General features: G+C 36.1%; 2 protein-coding genes, 1 long non-coding RNA gene and 1 pseudogene across 3 annotated transcripts; 2 read left to right on the plus strand and 2 right to left on the minus strand.

Moving 5' to 3' along the window:
* The first annotated feature begins 5,571 nt into the window (after window positions 1–5,571).
* Window positions 5,572–6,847, plus strand: LOC139774717 (NADP-dependent malic enzyme-like). The gene is made up of 4 exons (XM_071710147.1): window positions 5,572–5,622; window positions 5,698–5,879; window positions 6,222–6,531; window positions 6,671–6,847. Exons 1-4 carry the CDS (start codon window positions 5,572–5,574, stop codon window positions 6,752–6,754), a joined length of 627 nt encoding a protein of 208 aa, XP_071566248.1. The 3' UTR covers window positions 6,755–6,847.
* A 1,723-nt stretch (window positions 6,848–8,570) lies between these two features.
* Window positions 8,571–10,069, plus strand: LOC139774672 (uncharacterized). The gene is made up of 3 exons (XR_011718641.1): window positions 8,571–8,651; window positions 9,644–9,724; window positions 10,002–10,069. It is a non-coding gene; the product is annotated as an uncharacterized lncRNA (long non-coding RNA).
* Window positions 10,070–13,763: 3,694 nt separating this feature from the next.
* LOC139774718 (uncharacterized) lies at window positions 13,764–18,549 on the minus strand (annotated as a pseudogene).
* A 1,916-nt stretch (window positions 18,550–20,465) lies between these two features.
* On the minus strand, window positions 20,466–23,687 carry LOC139774705 (putative nuclease HARBI1). Its single transcript, XM_071710134.1, has 7 exons — window positions 23,536–23,687; window positions 22,088–22,181; window positions 21,640–21,830; window positions 21,427–21,562; window positions 21,175–21,319; window positions 20,736–20,930; window positions 20,466–20,647 (listed from the first exon to the last, which is right to left on the minus strand). The coding sequence occupies exons 1-7, from the start codon at window positions 23,685–23,687 to the stop codon at window positions 20,466–20,468; spliced, it is 1,095 nt and encodes a 364-aa protein (XP_071566235.1).
* Window positions 23,688–24,383: the final 696 nt, after the last annotated feature.

Genomic DNA, 24,383 nt, shown 5'->3' on the forward strand with positions numbered 1-24,383 from the left:
AATGATACCGCGTATAGAAATCGGTAGCATGTCTCCATGTTTGCGTACCTCTTTCGTTAACTGTATCCTATCATCAAAGTTTGTCACTTTGATCGTCCGCGATTGTGGTACGAATTTTACCTCCCCTCCATAACGAATGAAAAACAGTATCGAGAAAGCTGGCCTATTTATAGAGACGCGTAGAGCTGAGATGCTCAGTCTTTAAAATGTTTTTGCTCGTGTCGGATAACAGCGATATCTACGATTTAACCGCCGAGCAGTTAAAGTATATACCAAAGGTCATTCTACTACAACAGTTTTATAATTACATAGATTATTTGTGGGATAAGCTTCCTGAACATATCAAGGCAGATTCGGAGGTTCAGCAATATCGTCGCTGTTTAATACATTATAATTTGCCGAGTCAGCAGACGCACATCGACGGTCCGCCGCCGTTGATAAAAAACTGTGGCGAATGCCACCGAAGATAGGTCGAGGTCTGTTAAATCGCGCGATAAACGCGCTTCCGATCGAATTACACATTCCCGGCTATCAATTTTGCGGTCCGGGAACTCATTTAGAAACACGATTGGCAAGAGGTGATCGGGGTATTAATCCATTGGACGCAGCGTGTCGCGAGCACGACATCGCCTACTCGCGTAGCAACGATCTCGCAGAACGACACGTGGCAGACAATATACTCGCCGCGAAAGCGCGAAAACGTGTCACCGCGAACGATTCGACTCTCGGGGAGAGAGTTGCAGCTATAGCCGTCTGGGCGGCCATGAAGGCTAAAACGAAACTCGGTATGGGTTTGAAAACGAAGAAAAAAAAGAAGAACAAGCGAATACTTCCGGTAGCGAAACGCGGTGGTATCCTGCCGATCCTGCCGTTATTAGGGGTTCTCGGCTCGTTAGTCGGCGGAGCGGCGGGAGTCGCAAAGGCCGTGAACGATAACAAATCCGCGCGACGTCAGCTGGAAGAGATGCAACGTCACAATCGCGCCATGGAAGGTCACGGACTTTATCTCGCTCCGTACAAACGCGGACGGGGAGTCTCGAGAAAAAAAAAACGTCGAAGAGACGCTAAAAATCCCCAAGGGCGTAACTACCAACGTACAACTGCAACAATTAGCAAAACGTATGCGCATTCCATATTTTCGAGGTATTTTCATGCGCGACTCGTTACCGATCGGCGGTGTACGTCGAAACGAAAGCGGTATCGTGAATTTGGATAATACTGAGGGAGCGAGTACTCACTGGGTGGCGTACGCGAAGAGGGGGATCGTGCCATATATTTCGACAGTTTTGGCAATCTTCGACCACCTAGAGAATTGGCGCAGTATTTAAAGAACAATGTAATAGAGTACAATCGCACACCTTATCAGCAATACGATCAGAGCAATTGCGGCCAACTGTGTCTGCGTTTTCTACAGTCGGTTGACAATCAATTTAAAGACCGGTGTTACGTTGTTTAATCTCAGTATTCATTTAAACATGTCACTGACATTTACGCTCACCGGCAAGAGCAGCATCCTCGCGGTAAGCTACTTCCCCGCCGTGGATTTGAGCGATGGCGATTACGAGCTCGGTCTGACAGATTTTGAAACCTATCACACGATACCGAATGTAAATTCGTCGAACAATAAATTCTACTATGACGACGACGACGACAAGGAGATTACCATTCCCGAAGGATCGTACGAACTGCGTGATATAGACATGTATCTGAAACGCGCTCTTTTATGGAACCAATCCAATAATGTCTCGACAAACGAAGATGAACCGCACCCATTGATTATTATTCGGGCTAATAACAATACGATGAAGAGCGAGATCAAGTGCGCTTATCGGATAAATTTCACCAAACCGAACAACATTGGATCGCTACTGGGATTTTCAGCGAATCGCGTGCTGGAGTCGCGACAATGGCACGAATCGGATGTTCCGATAAATATCATCAACGTAAACATCATTCGCATAGAGTGCAACGTGACCGCGGGTGCATACAGCAACGACAAGTATGTGCACACGATACACGAGTTTTCACCGCGTGTGCCTCCAGGATATAAGATATCGGAAACGCCGGTACAGATCATTTACCTTCCGATCATCGTACGGAGCATTTCGGACTTGACGCTTCGCGTCGTGGATCAGGACGGTCGATTGATTGATTTTCGTGGAGAGAAACAAAATTAGAGAAACAATCCGATCGCCAAAGAAGAAACTCACTGCGTCGAACGTTGAGTTTTTGAAATCATTGGGTTTCGTCGTACGAAATGGCTAATATCTTAAACATTGGAGGTGAACCGATCTTTGACGACAGCGTCGTCAAGATTGAGACACACACGTACAATCCGTACGCCAACACAACGTTTGGACATAACGATGAGATAAGAATACCCGGTTACGTAACAGGTGGCCCAAAGACAAATGATCCGCGACTTTTCATCCGCGACATTTGATCCGAAGAAGAAAAAACCGGAAGCCAATTGATCCGAACGACAAATCGTCCGAACCAATTAAATCCGCGACAAAACGCCCGTAAAAAAAATCAGAATTATGAAAAATCCACTAAAAATCATATTTATTTATTAGTCAATGTATATTTGTAATAACATCTTTTAGAAATCAAAGTAACAGCAGAACAATAATCCAAACCATAAACGTCTAATTATTACACGGACAATACAGACGCTACATTTTTTAAATATTTTATTTTCGTAGCCTGATCATATTTGGTCGCAATATTTTTAATTCGCTCATCTTTTTCCGCATACATTTTTCGTTTTTTAGCAACAACATTAACCCCAGTATTCATTTGAGCAATCGTTGTTTCCGTAAGAACTTGCTCGCCCTTAATCACATCCATGAAGCTACTAAATATTGCATGAACTACGCGAACTTTGCTATTAAATGAGTGATGCCAACCCTCAACGCCATTTTTTCGAACGCATGACACCATCAATAATTGCTTGATAACAATTCCACAAAACTAAATCAAACATCGGCTTCTTGCGTTTTGCCAGTACGACATCGTTCACCAACCCAGGTTCGCTCAAAGTACCGAATTAAATCGTTTAATGCATCATCATTATCTTCAAAAAACGGTGATACAATAAGCTCCTCATATGCCTCAAGTACATCATACACAGGAACAAATGCTAGCGCCATAAGGATTTTAATGTTTAAACAAAAGCTCAGATCGGAATTGTAATTTTGCTGTAGACCACAAAATTGCACGTGGCTCCAAATACACTGACTGAAGTGGAAAAGGCAACCAGATATAACACACTCAGGGGGTCGATCATGAAAGATTTTCACTCTTCACTTTTCATGTTACGAATATCACGTGAAAATATTTACATGAAAAATGAAAAAATGGTATTACATTTTTTCATGGTACACATTTTATAATATACTAATTTGCACGTGATTTAGTTATTAAAAAAGATATACTGCCTGCCCTATTTCACTGTCTATGATATAAATATTGTTTTCTATCGTAAATTTTCAAAACGTCAAATTTTTCACGTGAACTTTTAGTGAGCGGTTTTATGACCTCTTTTCATGAAAAAATGTATATTTTTCACGTAAATCTTTCACCATCGCACGACTTGCTTAAAAGTGAAAAATATATACGCATGCGCATTATGACAGCAGCTAGATATTACTAGCAACAGCACAATAAGCATATGTAATGCAATGGAGGCACACGGAGGTTAAGAACGGTGAGGCTGCTGCATCGCTGCGTTTTGAGATCTTTATCCGAGGTAATCCTTTTCTTTTAAGTAAAATGTCATCAAAATGTTACATATATATATGAGAAACATTCAATTAATGTTATATCTGATAATGTAGTGTATCAAATAAGAGTTAAACTATATCTTCTACATGTATAAAATATTTAGAGGTTATCCTTGATTTAATGTACAAATTAATACATTAAATTTATGTTATAACGTTTAATAAACTGTTAAATTTGCTATACGTCTTTCGCAATCAAGGATAACCTCTAAATATTTTATACATGTAGAAGATATAGTTTAACTTATTTGATACACTATATCAATAACTGCACGGTGTTCGAGAACGGTGCGGACGGAATAAAGTACGCGGATGAGCGACCGGACGAAAAGCTGGATCGTAACGACGTGTACGATCTATGCACCTTCACCACAACGGCCAGTCAGACCTTCCCTGTCACTATATCTATGGAGCAGAATAAATACGCGCCCAACGTAAAACGATGTCCACAAGTGAGTTGACGATGTTTGTCACTGGCGAAAGTAATATTACGAAATTTTAACGATAACGCAAGAACATTTATTAACGAGTGGCAATAATATTATTCAGCATATCTTCACGAGGCCAGGCCACGTCCTGACGGTGCATTTTCTGCAAATGAAAACCGACAGGAACGACAGCGCCGTCATGCATTTCGTCATTTGCTCATTGTCCTTTTACAAACATTCGAAAACACGACAAACGAAAATATGATCGTGTCTCTAAAAAAAGAAAATGTTTCTCTTTATTGGATTCTCACGCTTACAAAGTTACTTTTTTACTAAATGAGTCATCGAGTCGTTAACTGTGTCTAATTAATCGACGGCAGTCTTGATGTCGCGCAGCAAGCATCAGCCGTTTTTATTGACAATAAAATAAAACAATAATAAATGAAACCGAATACCACGAGTAAATAGAGAAGTGCTTTCGATCGGGCTGGATATTTATCTAATATTTTTTTTGTATAAATTAATATAAACTTTTCTACACCGCAAACTGCACGCCGATTATTTGTCAGCCTTGAAACACAGTCTCGTTGGAGTAGAAAATTCATATGATTAAATCGATGATTGATTTAACAACGATGCTAATAAGCCTTTAAATCACCGCAAAGAATTTACGCGGAAAAAAAGAAATGTCAAGTCAAGTTTTATATACTCGTATATACGCAACAATCTATAATCTTTCTTGAATGAAGTAATTTATATAGTTCAACCAAGAAAAAAATTTTAATTTTTATAAGAAGATTATAGATTGTTGTGTATATACGAGTATATAGGTTTTGATTTAACACCTTTTTTTTCTGTGTATCGTGAAAAATATCACCATATGTCATTTATCATTGAAATAAAATATTTTTATTGTACTCTTTTTTTTTTATTGCAAGGCATTAAGCACTTTAATGCAATTTGACGAAGTCGCGAGATACAAATTCCACGGGTATTTTTAGATCGGCCAGCAGCAGAAATTGCGGAGGATCATGGACGCGGACGCTACCACCTTCGCATATCGGCGTAAAGGACGTTCAGCAAAGGGACATCCACGAGGTTTCGGGAGATGTGGTACCGATAAATATGGTAAAGGGTATCGGGCACCTCCGAGATCCCCGACTGAACAAGGTACCGTTGTCCCCCCTTGAATTTTCTTCGGTAGAGCGGACGCACGATCTCACAGCGTGAATATTCCCTGATAATAACAGGGCTTGGCGTTCACCCTGAAAGAAAGAATAGCCCTCGGCATACACGGGCTGCAGCCACCCCGATTTAAGACGCAAGGGGAACAGCTGGCTCTGTGCAAAACCTCAGTAATGAAATACTCGGAGTATTTGAATCGATACTTGTATCTCGTGGAACTTCAGGTAAATATAGTACCTACTCGGCGTCTACTCGTCCTTTGGGGAATCTGCCCTTAATTTCTTCGGAATAATTTTTAGGAGAGGAGCGAAAGATTATTTTTTCGCTTGTTAAGCGAAAACATCGAACAGATGATGCCGATTGTCTATACACCTACCGTCGGTTTGGCCTGCCAAAAGTTTGGCGTGATATGTCGTAGACCTCGCGGACTTTTCATTACTATATACGATAAGGGCCATATTTACGAGATCTTGAATAATTGGTTAGTATCAAAGGAGAGATACTACAAAATATTATTGCCGTATCTGTAAAAGAGACGAGAGAGTTATGTTTGCAACCTGTCTTTTACCGTTCTTTTCACACGATTGATTAAAATGTAATCGCTATTCCAAGGGAAAACAGTTTTTAAAAGACACTGTAGAGTTTTAAACGGAAAGTGCGCGTTTGGCGTTGGTTCGCTAAAAATAGAATTCCACGCATCATACGCATCGCACGTTTTCACATTATAACAAGCGGAGCAAGAGAGAAAGATCAATGGCTTTATGTATAGTATAACGTATTAATTTATTTTCAATATCCACCATAATTTCCATCGTATTTTTAGGCCGGAACAAGCGGTGCGAGCTATCTGTGTAACGGATGGCGAGCGAATTTTAGGTCTCGATGACCTCGGGGCATGCGGCATGGGTATCCCCGTTGGAAAACTGGCGCTTTATACAGCTCTGGCTGGTATCAAACCGCATCAATGTCCCCCGATCACTATTGATGTAGGCACTAATAACGAGCAGCTAAGAAACAATCCTCACTACATCGGTCTTAACAAGCCTAGGAGCCAAGGTGCTGAGTATGACGAATTAATCGACGAATTTATGGCTGCCTGCGTGAAAAAGTACCGACAAAACGTTCTTATTCAAGTAAGCTAACATACGCAACTATCGTGTGTACACTTTTAAATATATATAATTTATTATGTCTTTGATTTAAATCTCGTGAAATTCTATGATTCTATGATTCGTACAACATGATAATATTATAATACGCTTTGTGTTTCAGTTCGAAGACTTCGGAAACCACAATGCTTTCCGTTTCTTAGATAAATACAGAGATAAGTACTGTACGTTCAACAATGACATATAAGGTACGGCGGCGGTTGCGGTGGCTGGAATCTTAGCGTCGCAAAGAATAACTAAGAAAAGAATGTCAGATAATAAGTTTGTCTTCCTCGGCGCCGGAGAGATTTGTTTTTTGAGTGTCGTCGTAGCCAAAAAACGACGGCAGGCGGTTGTCACTATCAGCAGGTATCTCTTATTTAACTTGTTCTTTCTTTCTATTAAATAAAACATCTATAAATTTTGTATTTAATATATATTTGACATATACTTTATTATGTATTTTATCATATATATTATAAGCATATCGCATCAATGCTTTATACAGATTTTTATAATACTAATAGTTATATATACGGTGGATATCGTCGCTCCATTACATACGAAACGGACACAGTGTATTTTTCAATGTTGTGGACACACTGTATATTTTAACCGCTCCCTATAATAAATGAGGATCTGCGATGCCATTTTTCTTTGTAAATAAATGAAGTCTGGGGTGCCATTTTTCTTTTCATCTTCCGTCGGCGTCGGGTGCGTTTCACGTTTTCGTTGCTGCGAGGAAATATTTCGATTCGAAGAAAGAAAGGTATGTTAATAAGATTCTCAATATCTCTACAGTTCTTCCTCAAAATTTCTATTACTATACTACCTATAGATACTACCTATACGTTTATTGTCTCCCTTCAGGGTTGCAAGGCGTTTTGGAGGGACGTTCTTAACCCTTTACAAACAAATATATACGCCTCTCCTTATCCACACATCCGGCGTTTTATAGGGACGCACCCAACCCTTTACAAGTCTCTTTCGTGTCCCGGCTTGGCCATAGCGACCCTTAACATACTAGCGCCCTCCCACCCTCTCGATACCCGCCCCACTACTCCTCCCTGTCCCACCCTTCCCTGTCCTTCTCTCTCTCGTGCCATCTCCGACCTCTCCTCCGTCCATAACTCTCCTTTCTCTTCCTGCTTCCTTTCTTCTCTCCTCCAGTCTGCTCCCTTCTCCTACCTTCCGTGCCCCACTCCTCAACTCTCCACCTCCTCTTCAATCCCGCTTCTCTCTGTCTCTCTTCCCCGCTCCTGAGCTGCGCCACCCCGTCACCCTTCTTGTCTCGTCTCTCTGCTCTCTGTTCCCTGCTTCTGCTTTCAGTCCGTTCTTCCGTCTCTTTACCTTTCTCCTCCTCCTACAAGCAAACTTTCCTCAGCACTTTCCTCTCTTAACCACCCCTCTCTCTTCCTCTCTACGCCTCCTCTAACCCCCGTGCGAGCGTGTGTGTGTATAACCCCTGCCTCTCCTCCTTCCTTACCTTTACTCTCTGCCTTTTTTACTTCTCTCCGCTCTCTCCCCTCCGCTCCCTTCTCTTTGCCCTCCATTCGACCCTTTCCCTCATCTATCCTTTCACCGTTCTTCACTCTCTACGTTCTCCTCTCACCTCTCTTCGTTCGCCACCTTTCACTCTCCGTACCCCCATCTCTCCGTTCTCCCCCCGTTCCCCTCTCTCCGTCCTCTTGCCGTGCGGCGGCCGACTTTCTCGTTCCCGCTCCCCCCTCTCTGCCCCCATAATCTTCCTAATCTTCTCCAACTCCTCCCCTACCTTCGCTACTCCCCTTGCCTACTCCTCCACCAACTTTATATCCCTCGTTCTCCCTGATGTTCCCCTTTACTATACTACCTATATATTTAGTTAATTCTTGCTTTTCGGCTTTGGCTTTATATTTATTTTCCAACTTGGGAGATTAACTATTGTATTTACAATTTTTATAATTATGTTAGTTTTTGTTTAGCATTTATTCATTAAGTTGTATCAATCTTTTAGGATGAATGTAACAAATAAACAAAAGAAGATTCTACTTGACTGGATGAAATTGCATCCGGAGGTAGCCAGAGGTAGAATACGACAGAAAGGAGAAAGTAAAAGCAAAATGGTAAATATTGTCTACAATTCTTAATATAATATATAATTAACACTAAACCTACCGACACTTTATGTCTACCTATTTTTACCGCGACCAGTCAAATAACCGGTCTTAAAAAAAGATATATTTTTTACAATTAAATGTAAAATAATTTGGTATTGTATTAAATAATAAATAAAACATTTTTACAAAATGACACAACAAAGGACCCTGCATTAATTATATATATAGATAGAAAATGGGATCTTGGTAAAATTAGCTAATTTTTTAATATGTTGTAGCTTATGACCTACTGAACAAAAAAATGTAATAAGCTCAAAGCTAAATTATAAACAATTTTTGAGCTATAGCCAGTCAAACATGAAAAAGAGCCCGAATTTTTCGTGTTTGACTAGCTATAGCTTATAAGCTTATAAGCTACAACATATTGAAAAATTAGCCGATTTTACCGAGATCCCATTTCCTATATAATTAGTGCAGGGTCCTTTATTTCTTTTTTTCATTAGTCGTAAAGTTAAAAAATGGCGATAACGTTGTATGTAGGAAACTACACAAAAGTTTGAAAACGGTCATTTAACGGTAGAATAACTTTAGTGTTAAGGCTCCTGTAGTGCGATTCTGTAACTCGAGAATTACAGAATCGCACTACTGAGCTTTCGTGATTGATGTTAGATCGTCAGAGGCGAAAAATGATATACTGAGGATTCTTGCGTGCCATATGTGTCTAAATAAAAATATACTTAATTTGCATACAGTAACACTTGAGATCACTTCAGCATACTTCAAAAATACTCCGAAGTCTATCTCTTTCCCTTGACAGTTAATAAACAGCCCTAAAGTGAATATAAAACAAAGCCTAGTCACACGCCTGCGCATAAAATGGCATGCTAAATGTGTGTATTACATTTATTTTACGGCTGTTTATTTAAAAATATATTACTCATGATGTTACATTACATAAATATACTGTAATTGTACTAAATGTAGCTTCAAAATTTTAGAAACAATTATTAGAGGACATGGCGATTACAATTAACATGGCCAATAAAGGTCCCATTAAATCCAGTTCCGAATGGTTTAAGGTATTTACTAATTTTTCTTAGTAAAATGTTTATTAAGAGAAATTTTTTTAAATATATATATTTTTACATTGTAATATATCTGAATGAAATAATAATCAACGAATATTGTTTTAATTTTGGAAAAATATATATGCTATGTTATATATATAATTATATTATTGTAGATTAAACAAGAATTGATTATTATACGTAAATAAGAAAGAAATCTCTATAAAACATAAATACATTACAAAAAAAAGTTTAATATTTGAAGACATTTGTATTTTATATTTTGTAGACATGGAAAGACTGGAAGATGTATGTATTAAAAAAGGAGACAAAGCGAAGAAGTTATCAATCAGGAACGGGGGGAGGATTTCCGATGAAAATAGATATGTCCCCGCTGGAAGAAGAGTTATTAGATTTTTTAACGCCAGAAGCGGCAGGTCTCGAAAATATTCCACAAGGGGGATTAAATTTAGATCAAGACGCAAGTTGTAGTCAGGAAGACATGCTTCCTTATCCAGATAATCTGAATAATCTCGACAATATACTGACACAAGAACCACAATGTTATAAAGATTATTTGCCACCTCATAAAAAGCTACGTACAAGCAATGCAGCTTTAAATAAAGGTTTGTAACAGAAAGTAGTTATACTTAAATAAATAAAATAGCATATACAAATATTAATACAACTCAATTTTTTTTTATTTTACATTTCAGAATCAGAAGTTAAATCAATGTCAGTTGAAATGGTTAATCTTCAAAAAGAAAAAATACAATTAAAAAAAGAGGAACTATGTATTCAAAGGCAATGTTTGGAAGTGCAACAATCTGCACTGACTGAGTTACGACAAATGAGACGTGCAATGGATATATTTATATCTTCGCCAACAAAGTAATGAAAACTTCTATATTTTTATTATAATGATATGCATATATTTAAAAGATCAGAAAAAAGTCTACAGTGTATAATTTTATGTTCTTGTTGTTGTTTTTATTTATTACTTAATATAATACTATTTTTATTTTGTACTTAACAATTATATTTTTTTTGGCAGTGAAAATGATTTGTCCTAATCTAGGACAAAGAGGAAATTCTCCGGATCAACAGTGTCTGACTTTCGCTGGCAAGCAACTGGAATATGGAACTCTTTCCGATTACAACATTCAAAAGAAATTCAGGCTTTATATGGTTCTGCGTCTTCGAGGAAGAATTCAATTTTTCGTGAAAACAACTTTTGACACCACAGAAAACGTGAAAGCTATAATTCAGGATAGATAAAGAATTCCCCAGGTTCAGCAGCGTTTAATCTTTGTTGGCAAGCAGCTGGAAGACGGCAGAACTCTTTCCGATTACAACATCCAAAAGGAATCCATACTCCACTTACACAAACATATAATTAGAAGAGGACGAAGAAGACGGAGGCACGTTCTTGTGAGCTGGAAGTCTACAGACAGGCTAGTTGCAAATTGAGTAGCATCGGTAGTATCGAAGTGGCATTGATTACTTTTTTTTAAGGCTCCTGGTCCCTATTGGTATATTACATTAGTATTTACAAGATGCAATTGGTATATGAATCTTACCTGAAAATTCTGGTGAATAATGCAATGCTCTCTCCTATCTTAGACATCTCCATCGTCCCTTTAACATCCCAATAGCTCGTTCTATACATGACCGAGCTCTTACATGAGCATTAGTGTAACGAGCCGAAGGTGATCCTTCTGGTTGTCTTAGTTTTGGTGTCAATAAGTACGGTAACAAAGGATATCCGGAATCACGTATAATATTAAGATCATGCTATGCATATATCAACGATATAACACTTCTATCTGTTACTACGTTTACGCGAGCGTTACTTCTGTCGTAACTTACGATAATTCCTTCGCATAAACGGGATTTTGTAGTAACTTATGATAATTTACTCCGCGTAAACGAGTGAATTATCGTAAGTTACTACAGAAGTAACGCTCGCGTAAACGTAGTATGTATATCATATAATATTTCTAATTTTAATAATAATATTAATGTAATATACCTAATAACCAAGAATTTGTTCGTCCATTCTGAAATTGCTGTTCTAAGTGACACGAAAGAATTAGAGCGTCCCAGACACGTGCATCGTGGGTTCTTCCTCCCCATGACCACTATTTACAAATAGTATCTTAAAAAGATTCAAAAATAATTCTTTTGTAATAATAACACAGGCCGACAAAATTTTGCGAAACTCCAAAACCTGAGACCAGACTATACTTTCCCAAAGGTTTTCGGTCTGCTGAATCCGAATCCGCCAGCGAAATTGCTCCATCACATCAGGTTTTCGAGATATCCTAACCTGAAAGTGCAAAAAACACAGTTTTTCGCTATATTCGGGGTTATATTAAACCGCGAATTAATTTTTCTCCACAAAACTTGTTACGGCATCTGAAAGTACTACTCTTCGCCTTCAAAATGCTTTTTGAATTTTTCAGATATCTTATTTCTTCTCGGAGATATCGTCCGTTGAAATTTTTTAGTTTGGCGTTTTCGTTACAACCTCCCTAACTTTGAAAAAAGTCTAAGATTTTCGAATTCGCCTTTTTTTTGGTCAATTAGGCAGACCACAGTTATGTATTCTTATGTTTTTGGAGTAGCTGAATTTGAAATTGCAGTCTGCTTACCCCATCGAGTCATAGCTATAGGGGGGGGGGGGCTCGATGGGGTAAGCAGACTGCAATTTCAAATTCAGCTACTCCAAAAACATAAGAATACATAACTGTGGTCTGCCTAATTGACCAAAAAAAAGGCGAATTCGAAAATCTTAGACTTTTTTCAAAGTTAGGGAGGTTGTAACGAAAACGCCAAACTAAAAAATTTCAACAGACGATATCTCCGATAAGAAATAAGATATCTGAAAAATTCAAAAAGCATTTTAAAGGCGAAGAGTAGTACTTTCAGATGCCGTAACGAGTTTTGTGGAGAAAAATTAATTCGCGGTTTAATATAACCCCGAATATAGCGAAAAACTGTGTTTTTTGCACTTTCAGGTTAGGATATCTCGAAAACCTGATGTGATGGAGCAATTCTGCTGGCGGATTCGGATTCAGCGGGCCGAAAACCTTTGGGAAAGTATAGTCTGGTCTCAGGTTTTTAAAAATGTCGGCCTGTGTAATTTTTTATATAATACTTATTATTTATCTTATATAATACTATCAAAACATTTAACAAATGATATAGTTTGCGATTGATATATAAATGCTCCCGTTCCTTGTTTGGAGGCCAAATTGCTACGTGAGTACCGTTGATGGCACCTATTACGCCCGGAAATCTACAATGAATTCAAAACCTGTAATAACAATAAAAATTATTAATCTATATGAAATATTTACTTATAATAAGTATTATATAAAATATTGTTCTGTTGCTTAATGAGTTCAATATCTAAATGTTCTGTTGGGGAATTTTATCCAATATTGCGTGATTTGATTAAGTGCTTCTATGACAGTATGGATTGCTCCGGACAATGGCCTAGTTTACACCGACCGTTTGGTACGCTTACCAAGTACTATATTCGTATCAAATTCGTATCAAATCTCTATTTACACCGGTATAACCCAAGATTTAATACGGATTTGATACAGATATAGTACTTGGTACGCGTACCAAACGGTCGGTGTAAACTAGGCCAATGATGATTGGCACATACAAGACAGAAAGTCTGGACTAATACGACGTTGGTATGAATCAGAAGCCAAATTATGTTTTGAGTCTATATCTGCTTATACTTCTAACATTACTTTCAAACATATTCCCTCTCAAAGTACAAGAATGTAAAAAATTGTAAGTTAGACATATATGCAGATAAACGCATTCTTGTGCAAGATCAATATCTCTTAAATGATTTTTCTGCGAGCTTTAAAAGGGAACGTGTCATTCAACAGTATTATATATGTATATTTATAGCATTTTTTGCCAAATCTCTAGACTTATCAAAAGATCAACCAACTAGCAGGTGAAACAGGAGTTTGAGCAGAAAACATAATGTATGAATATACATTTTTCTTGTATTTGCAATGGTTCAGTAAAGCACCGGTGGGTGCTGGGACTGTTTCCTTTTAAAGATAGAGTCCGCACCGGCTACGCTGGTGGGTGCTGGGACTATCTTTTCGGGAAACAGAGTCCGCGCTGTATTTACTAAATCATATCGAATACAAGAAAAGTTTACATACATACATTATGTATTCTATTCAAGCTCCTGTTTCACCTGCTAGTTGGTTGATCTTTTGATAAGTCTAGAGATTTGGCAAAAAATGCCATGAATATACATATATAATAACTGTTGAATGACACGTTTTCGTATTTCGTTACCATTTACATTATTTCTTATATCGTTCATTCCGATATTTCTTTCTTGTATGTCCAATTCGTCGTAATATATCTCAGGCTGCGGTATGTTGTAAAATTTTGCTATGTTTCGTACGACGCAGCAAGCATTAACAATGAGAGCTGAAATTGTTTATAACATCATAAAATTAATATTACTATTGGTATATTACATTAATATTTACAAGATGCAATTGGTATATGAATCTTACTTGAAAATTCTGGTGAATAATGCAATGCTCTCTCTTTTCTTAGACACCTCCATCGTCCCTTTAACATCCCAATAGCTCGTTCTATACATGACCGAGCTCTTACATGAGCATTAGTGTAACAAACCGAAGGCGATCCTTCTGGTTGTCTTAGTTTTGGTGTCAATAAGTACGGTAACAAAGGATATCCGGAATTACTTATAATATTAAGATCATGCTATGCATATATCAACGATATAACACTTCTATCTGTTACTACGTTTACGCGAGCGTTACTTCTGTAGTAACTTACGATAATTCCTTCGCATAAACGGGATTTTGTAGTAACTTACGATAATTTACTCCGCGTAAACGAGTGAATTATCGTAAGTTACTGCAGAAGTAACGCTCGCGTAAACGTAGTATGTATATCATATAATATTTCTAATATTAATAATAATATTAATGTAATATACCTAATAACCAAGCATTTGTTCGTCCATTCTGAAATTGCTGTTTTAAGTGACGCGAAAGAATTGAAGCATTCCAGACACGTGTATTGTGGGTTCTTCCTCCCCCCATGACCACTATTTACAAATAGTATCTTTCCATTGAAATCACTGACCTTAAAAAGATTCAGAAATAATTGTTTTGTAATAATAATTTTTATATAATACTTATTATTTATCTTATATAATACTTACTATCAAAACATTTAACGAATGATATAGTTTGCGATTGATATATAAATGCTCCCGTTCCTTGTTTGGAGGCCAAATTGCTACGTGAGTACCGTTGATGGCACCTATTACGCCCGGAAATCTATAATGAATTCAAAACCTGTAATAACAAAAATTATATTAATCTATATGAAATATTTACTTATAATAAGTATTATATAAAATATTGTACTGTTGCTTATAACGAGTTCAATATCTAAATGTTCTGTTGAGGAATTTTATCCAATATTGCGTGATTTGATTAAGTGCTTCTATGACAGTATGGATTGCTCCGGACAATAACCTACTTTACACCGACCGTTTGGTACGCTTACCAAGTACTATATTCGTATCAAATCTGTATTTACACCGGTATAACCCAAGTGTGATTCCGGATATCCTTTGTTACCGTAATGAAATATTTACTTATAATAAGTATTATATAAAATACTGTTGCTTATAACGAGTTTAATATCTAAATGTTCTGTTGAGGAATTTTATCCAATATTGCGTGATTTGATTAAGTGCTTCTATGACAGTATGGATTGCTCCGGACAATAACCTACTTTACACCGACCGTTTGGTACGCTTACCAAGTACTATATTCGTATCAAATCTCTATTTACACCGGTATAACCCAAGTGTGATTCCAGATATCCTTTGTTACCGTAATTATTGACACCAAAACTAAGACAACCAGAAGGATCACCTTCGGCTCGTTACACTAATGCTCATGTAAGAGCTCGGTCATGTATAGATTTAATACGGTTTTGATACAGATATAGTACTTGGTACGCGTATCAAACGGTCGGTGTAAACTAGGCCAACGATGATTGGCACATACAAGACAGAAGGTCTTGACTAATACGACGTTGGTATGAATCAGAAGCCAAATTATGTTTTGAGTCTATATATCTGCGTATACTTCTAACATTACTTTCAAACATATTCCCTCTCAAAGTACAAGAATGTAAGAAATTGTAAGTTAGACATATATGCAGATAAACGCATTCTTGTGCAAGAGTAATATCTCTTAAATGATTTTTCTGCGAGCTTTAAAAGGGAACGTGTCATTCAACAGTATTATATATGTATATTCATAGCATTTTTTACCAAATCTCTAGACTTATCAAAAGACCAACCAACTAGCAGGTGAAACAGGAGCTTGAGCAGAAAACATAATGTATGAATATACATTTTTCTTGTATTTGCAATGGTTCAGTAAAGCACCGGTGGGTGCTGGGACTGTTTCCTTTTAAAGATAGAGTCCGCACCGGCTACGCTGGTGGGTGCTGGGACTATCTTTTCGGGAAACAGAGTCCGCGCTGTATTTACTAAATCATATCGAATACAAGAAAAGTTTACATACATACATTATGTATTCTATTCAAGCTCCTGTTTCATCTGCTAGTTGGTTGATCTTTTGATAAGTCTAGAGATTTGGCAAAAAATGCCATGAATATACATATATAATAACTGTTGAATGACACGTTTTCGTATTTCGTTACTATTTACATTATTTCTTATATCGTTCATTCCGATATTTCTTTCTTGTATGTCCAATTCGTCGTAATATATCTCAGGCTGCGGTATGTTGTAAAATTTTGCTATGTTTTGTACGACGCAGCAAGCATTAACAATGAGAGCTGAAATTGTTTTTAACATCATAAAATTAATATTACTATTGGTATATTACATTAATATTTACAAGATGCAATTGGTATATGAATCTTACCTGAAAATTCTGGTGAATAATGCAATGCTCTCTCTTTTCTTAGACACCTCCATCGTCCCTTTAACATCCCAATAGCTCGTTCTATACATGACCGAGCTCTTACATGAGCATTAGTGTAACGACCCGAAGGTGATCCTTCTGGTTGTCTTATACTACGTTTACGCGAGCGTTACTTCTGTAGTAACTTACGATAATTTACTTCGCGTAAACGAGTGAATTATCGTAAGTTACTACAGAAGTAACGCTCGCGTAAACGTAGTATGTATATCATATAATATTTCTAATATTAATAATAATATTAATGTAATATACCTAATAACCAAGCATTTGTTCGTCCATTCTGAAATTGCTGTTCTAAGTGACGCGAAAGAATTAGAGCGTCCCAGACACGTGCATCGTGGGTTCTTCCTCCCCATGACCACTACCCCAGTAGCACAGTAACGTTAAATGACGTTTTAATGACGTCTAGAAACGTCATTAAAACGTCATTTAACGTCACTGTGCTACTGGGGTAGTGGTCATGGGGAGGAAGAACCCACGATGCACGTGTCTGGGACGCTCTAATTCTTTCGCGTCACTTAGAACAGCAATTTCAGAATGGACGAACAAATGCTTGGTTATTAGGTATATTACATTAATATTATTATTAATATTAGAAATATTATATGATATACATACTACGTTTACGCGAGCGTTACTTCTGTAGTAACTTACGATAATTCACTCGTTTACGCGAAGTAAATTATCGTAAGTTACTACAAAAGTAACGCTCGCGTAAACGTAGTATAAGACAACCAGAAGGATCACCTTCGGGTCGTTACACTAATGCTCATGTAAGAGCTCGGTCATGTATAGAACGAGCTATTGGGATGTTAAAGGGACGATGGAGGTGTCTAAGAAAAGAGAGAGCATTGCATTATTCACCAGAATTTTCAGGTAAGATTCATATACCAATTGCATCTTGTAAATATTAATGTAATATACCAATAGTAATATTAATTTTATGATGTTATAAACAATTTCAGCTCTCATTGTTAATGCTTGCTGCGTCGTACAAAACATAGCAAAATTTTAGTCTAGAAACGTCATTAAAACGTCATTTAACGTCACTGTGCTACTAGGGTATTTACAAATAGTATCTTAAAAAGATTCAAAAATAATTGTTTTGTAATAATAATAATTTTTTATATAATACTTATTATTTATCTTATATAATACTTACTATCAAAACATTTAACGAATGATATAGTTTCCGATTGATATATGAATGCTCCCGTTCCTTGTTTGGAGGCCAAATTGCTATGTGAGTACCGTCGATGGCACCTATTACGCCCGGAAATCCTACAATGAATCCAAAATCTGTAATAACAATAAAAATTATTAATCTATATAAAATATTTACTTATAATAAGTATTATATAAAATACTGTACTGTTGCTTAATGAGTTCAATATGTAAATGTTCTGTTGGAAATTTTATCCAATATTGCGTGATTTGATTAAGTGCTTCTATGAAAGTGTGGATTTTTCCGGACAATGGCCTAGTTTACACCGACCTTTTGGTATCTCTGTTTACACCGGTGTAACCCGAAATTTAATACAGATTTGATACAGATATAGTACTTGGTACGCGTAAACGGTCGGTGTAAACTAGGCCAATGATGATTGGCACATACAAGACAGAAAGTCTTGACTAATACGACAAATATAAATTATTGTCTTGCATATTACGAATTAGGATGCATCTTCATTTGTGAATGAAAATATATTAATACTGTAATTAGATTTAAATATAAATATTCGAAAAAAATGTAGATGTAAATTTATTTCTTACCGCCATGTTTTTAGCGTTGGGAAGTCTTGTTAATACGAAATAGGCCACGTCGTAGTTATTCTAATATATATATTTTTTTTAAGTAGGGAAATCCTCATGGATATCCCTGACCCCGGAAGGGGATCAAGGGTTATGCCGGACTCTTACCTCAGCTCGGGAGGGTCGCGTGCAATGGCAGACATGAACCTCCCAGTCCATGCCACCCCGGCGGTTACCCGCCTCCCTCCCGGCTCTACTTTGGAATGTTCCATTTCCAATGGTATCTTTTTTTTTTGTTTTTTGTTTACGCGGGGGAAATCTTCGAAAAGACACCCCCGGCGCTGAGGTTTGGGCCGGGTGGTAGTGTGAGATTCTATGCATGTGCATCGCAGGGATAGCACATGCATACACTGAAAAAAATCTCTCGGAAAAAGTTAACACAATATTGTAGACCTTATTTTGTCAGATAAGTAACTTTAAATTGTAATGTAATAGAAAATATGAAATACATCGATTAACTACAATTTGTAGCAAATTTATTTTGTCACATGCAAACACAAAAACTGTGATTCTGTGAAACAAACGCGCGAATTAATATTATAATATTTTACAGTCTAAGCAGTTTGTCAATTGATTTCAGACAATCTGAGAATAATTTTTTAGAACAATTTTTTAGACTCATTTACTACAATTTATCCCTGTCCCTATTTGTACTATTATTTGTAGAAGAGATCTTCACAATTGTACTATCTGATGCTACACTTTTTTCTGAGTGTAGCCTACCCACTAAAACCCCCGCGGGTGGCCAACTTCCGGCGTTGGAGGGATGCCCCGAGACAGAGTACTACTACCGTGGGCATTCACCACCTTTTTTACGCCATTTTTAGTCATGATTCGCTTCCAATATGGTATCTAGCTGCCATCATACCACCATAATACCAAGTACTTCTCTTTGGAAGTTCCGGGGAGTAATTCCGATCAGCAAAGGAGATAGTGCATCATGATGGATTCCATGAAATTCGGTCCAGAATGGTTGCGCAAGGTTTCGTCGGCAGACAATTGCAATACTGGTAGTGGGGGCGGAGGGACCACAACTCTGGGTGCATCTCGCTATCAGTTAGCAGAGCATAGATACGGCCAGGAAGAGATGTTGGCCATGTTTGATCGCAATTGTAAACCTTTGGAGCCGTTGAACACTTTTTCAGCGCTGTATGTGGTCGAGAAAACTCAGCTTCCATTGGCTCTCATAACCATGACAGAAGATGAAACGCGTATGTGGAATGGAGGGATAACTTAGTATTGGTCGTGGAAGAGGTAGCAGTGTCGATCGTGGACGTGGTAGAACTGGAAGAGGAGGTTTGTATTTGTCTCATTATTCACGGGGAGTCGGTTTTGATGACTCCGGTGATGGGATACGAATCGAGGGCCAATCATTCCAGGGGAGAAACAGACCATTTGATAGATCTCAAAGCGAACGCGGCTGGTCAGAAAGAAACGGCGCTTCAGAACCGGGAGAATGGAACGGATACCTAGTTCGGATATAATAGAACGGATTGACTAGTCCTAGAAAAGATCTAAATCGTGGGACTAGTGGTAGTTCGCTTATAGAGAGTAATTGGCGACGTCTTCGTGGGAGCGGAGAGGACGATGATAGTTGGCGCAAGTGGGGAAGAAGTAGTTGGCATACGTACGGATCTTCAGAATAATTTCCCATTCCTCACCTTCAACAAAATTTACACGATTCATTATATTTGTACAAACTATAATTAACGTGTTTTGTGTATTTCATACGTAATTAAAATGAACAAATTCTATATAAACCTAAACATTTGGTCTAAATTTGGAAATTATAATTAAAGCGTTTTGTGTACGTTTATAAATCTTACAATTTTGTGATATTATTTATAAATACTTACAAAACAGCCAACCTGTTATCAACAGGATTAATTAAAATACTGTTGAATAACACGTTCCCGTATTTCGTTGCCGTTTACATTATTTCTTATATCGTTCAATCCCATATTCCTTTCCAGTACGTCCAATTCGTCGTAATAAACCTCAGGCTCCGGTATGTTGTAAAATTTTGCTATGTTTTGAACAACGCAGCAAGCATTAACAATGAGAGCTGAAATTGTTTATAACATCATAAAATTAATATTACTATTGGTAATTACATTAGTATTTACAAGATGCAAATGGTATATGAATCTTACCTGAAAATTCTGGTGAATAGTGCAATGCTCTCTCTTTTCTTAGACACCTCCATCGTCCCTTCAACATCCCAATAGCTCGTTCTATACATGATCGAGCTCTTACATGAGCATTAGTGTAACGAGCCGAAGGTGATCCATCTGGTTGTCTTAATTTTGGTGTCAATAAATATGGTAACAAAGGATATCCGGAATCACCTATAATATTAAAATCATGCTATGCATACATCAAGGATATAACACTTCTATCTGTTACTACGTTTACGCGAGCGTTAACTTACGATAATTCCTTCGCATAAACGGGATTTTGTAGTAACTTACGATAATTTACTCCGCGTAAACGAGTGGATTATCGTAAGTTACTACAGAAGTAGCTCGCGTAAACGTAGTTTGTATATGATATAATATTTCTAATATTAATAATAATATTAATGTAATATACCTAATAACCAAGCATTTGTTCGTCCATTCTGGAATTGCCGTTCTAAGTGACGCGAAAGAATTGAAGCATTCCAGACACGTGCATCGTGGTTTCTTTCTCCATGACCACTATTTACAAACAATATCTTTCCATTGAAATCACTGACCTTAAAAAGATTCAAAAATAATATTGTTTTGTAATAATAATAATTTTTTATATAATACTTATTATTTATCTTTATAATACTATATTATAGTATTATATAATACTTACTATCAAAACATTTAACGAATGATATAGTTTGCGATTAATATATAAATGCTCCCGTTCCTTGTTTGGAGGCCAAATTGCTACGTGAGTACCGTCGATGGCACCTATTACGCCCGGAAATCTACAATGAATCCAAAACCTGTAATAACAATAAAAATTATTAATCTACATATATAAAATATTTACTTATAATAAGTATTATATAAAATACTGTACTGTTGCTTAATAAGTTCAATAACTAAATGTTCTCTTGGAAATTTTATCCAATATTGCATGATTTGATTAAGCGCTTCTATGACAGTATGGATTGCTCCGGACAATGACGATTGGTACATACAAGACAGAAAGTCTTGACTAATACGACGTTGGTATGAACCAGAAGCCAAAAAGCTCAAAGTTGCTAAAATCTGTTTACAACCATAAATAAATACTTGTCTTGCATATTACAAAGTGTATAACAATATATTAATACTGTAATTAGATTTAATTAGATTTAAATATAAATATTCGAAAAAAATGTAATGTAAATTTATTTCTTTTATTTTCTATTTTTTTAGATGTAAATTTTATATGTTTATATGTTTACAATTATACCTAGATAACTTTTTCTATATTTCTTTATATATTTATTAAATTATTTTTTATTACAGGTAATATTATATACCTTTAATTCTGAGGGAATTGCTGTTGATTTTCTTCCTTGAGGCATATATGGCGTTAAACTTATGCATAATTGCATTGCGGCTTCCTTAGATAATCTACAAATACATTTGCATAATTAAATATATAGGGTGTCACTTTTCCAGTATCACCTTTCGTAGGTAAATAGAGCGAGTTAAATTCTGAGTAAAACAGTACTGTCAAATTTCGAAATAATTAACGATATATTAAATATCCATAAATTATTCCAAAGTTCGTAAAATGACAGGACTTTTCATCGTCAGTTTAACCTGATCTTTATGCCCACGAAAGGTGATATGAATATTACCAGACACCCTATATATTATCTATTTGGTATGCTATATATGTATGTACATACATACGCACGCATACGTACATACGCACACACACACATTTTGTGCTGTTTTATATTAAAAGACAATATTTTAACGCAATATATATATATATGTATATATATATATATTCTGCGTTAAAAAATGTTGCCTTTTAATATATATATATATATATATATATATATATATATATATATATATACTCACTTGGCATGTTATGTTGCTGAAATATTGAAATATTTTCTAATATTTCAAATTTTGTCATATGGCATTTTTAATATAAAATATAAAATATTTAATAATATTTAATATAAAATAATATTCGACGCTGACTGGCAAAAAAGATTTATTCGTATATCTGTATTGTTAATATTGTTATGCGATAGCTTTATGCTCACCAAAATAAGCAAGTATAAGAAAGAAAGAAGCGTCAGAGTCAGAGGATCACCACTACCCTGTTCGATCATCGATGTCCAGCAACAAGGCGCCGGTATACTACTTGGATGGGTGACCGGCTGAGAGAGCGGATTTCTTCGGACAAATGCGCGGCGACTATACGCACATGGCTTAATATATATTTTTTGTTTCGGTAACAAAATATTTCATTTTTCACATATCAACAAATAGTTTTTGCGTCATTAACAAAATTTTGTTTGCTAATACAAAACATTTTTCTCAGTGTAAAATGTATTTGAAATATTTCTGAAGTGTTTCTGCAATATTTCGTAGATATATTTCAGAAATATTTCAGAAATATTGCCGAAATCTTTCAGCAAAGTTGCATTTGAAATAATTGTGCCGATTGAAATTGGCAGAAATGTTGCAGAAACGGTCGTGAAATATTTCTGAAATATTGATGAAAGGTGTAATATTTCAAATGGAATTTTTCAGAAATGTTTCTGAAATATTACATGCCGAGTGGGTATACACACACACACACACACACAGAGTTAAAAATACTGCTTTTCAACATAAAAAATTAGCATAAAAAAACTATTATATTGGCCCATATATGTAATAATGTATAAATAATAATAATGTATAAATAATAATAATGTATAAATAATAATGTATAAATATTACTAGGATGGATTCATACCTATATAATTCCTGAAACCTCCCTTCAGGAATATCAAAAGGATCTTGTGTGTCACGCAATATTTTTCGCATGACACGCATTTCATTTCCATTTCTTCGTTCAATAATTTCATCTACATTTTCATCTACAATAACGCACCATGCAGCAGCCATTTTGATTTCACGTAATATTTTCAGGAATGATCGGATTAGATCGAGCTATTTTGCAGTTACAAGCAAGTCACGGAACACTGTTGCAGTAAAATAAAACAGAAATTGTAAAATAAATACGTATTTAGTTAGTATTATTTTAACAACTAACATTTTTATTTCTCCCTAAATAATATATATTAACAATACAATTAAAAAAATTAGATTATATATATATACATATATATATATATATATATATATATATGTCAATTGGCTATTTTGACGACACCGACGAATACCCGATATTACTGCATACATTAGAGTACATTAACTCTCTGACGTCTGCATAACCAAAAATTTTTCATTTAAGCGCACCAATAAGTATGTATAAGCAATTCACTATAGGTCGACTACTTTGACGACAGTACAAAATTATGTACTGTCGTCAAAGTAATATGAGAAAGCATTAGTCGGAAAATTTACAATTCAAGAGGGTAAAAGCGTAAGGTTGGAAAATCTGTCATAGTATTATGTATAATTATTAACTAGTGTTTGATCTGTTAATAATTAATAGTTACATAATATAATGACAGATTTCTAATCTAGGAAATAGGTTACTTTAATTGTATTAAAAAACATTATATTTCAATAACCTCTAGTATAAAATCAATTGATATGACATATTTCCTAATCTCACGCTGTCGTCTCACTTCAAAG

The sequence above is a fragment of the Temnothorax nylanderi genome, unplaced genomic scaffold, assembly GCF_030848795.1.
Source record: "Temnothorax nylanderi isolate EJ_2023f unplaced genomic scaffold, tnyl_v1.0 TNYL_tig0085_pilon, whole genome shotgun sequence".
NCBI classification, from domain to species: domain Eukaryota; kingdom Metazoa; phylum Arthropoda; class Insecta; order Hymenoptera; family Formicidae; genus Temnothorax; species Temnothorax nylanderi.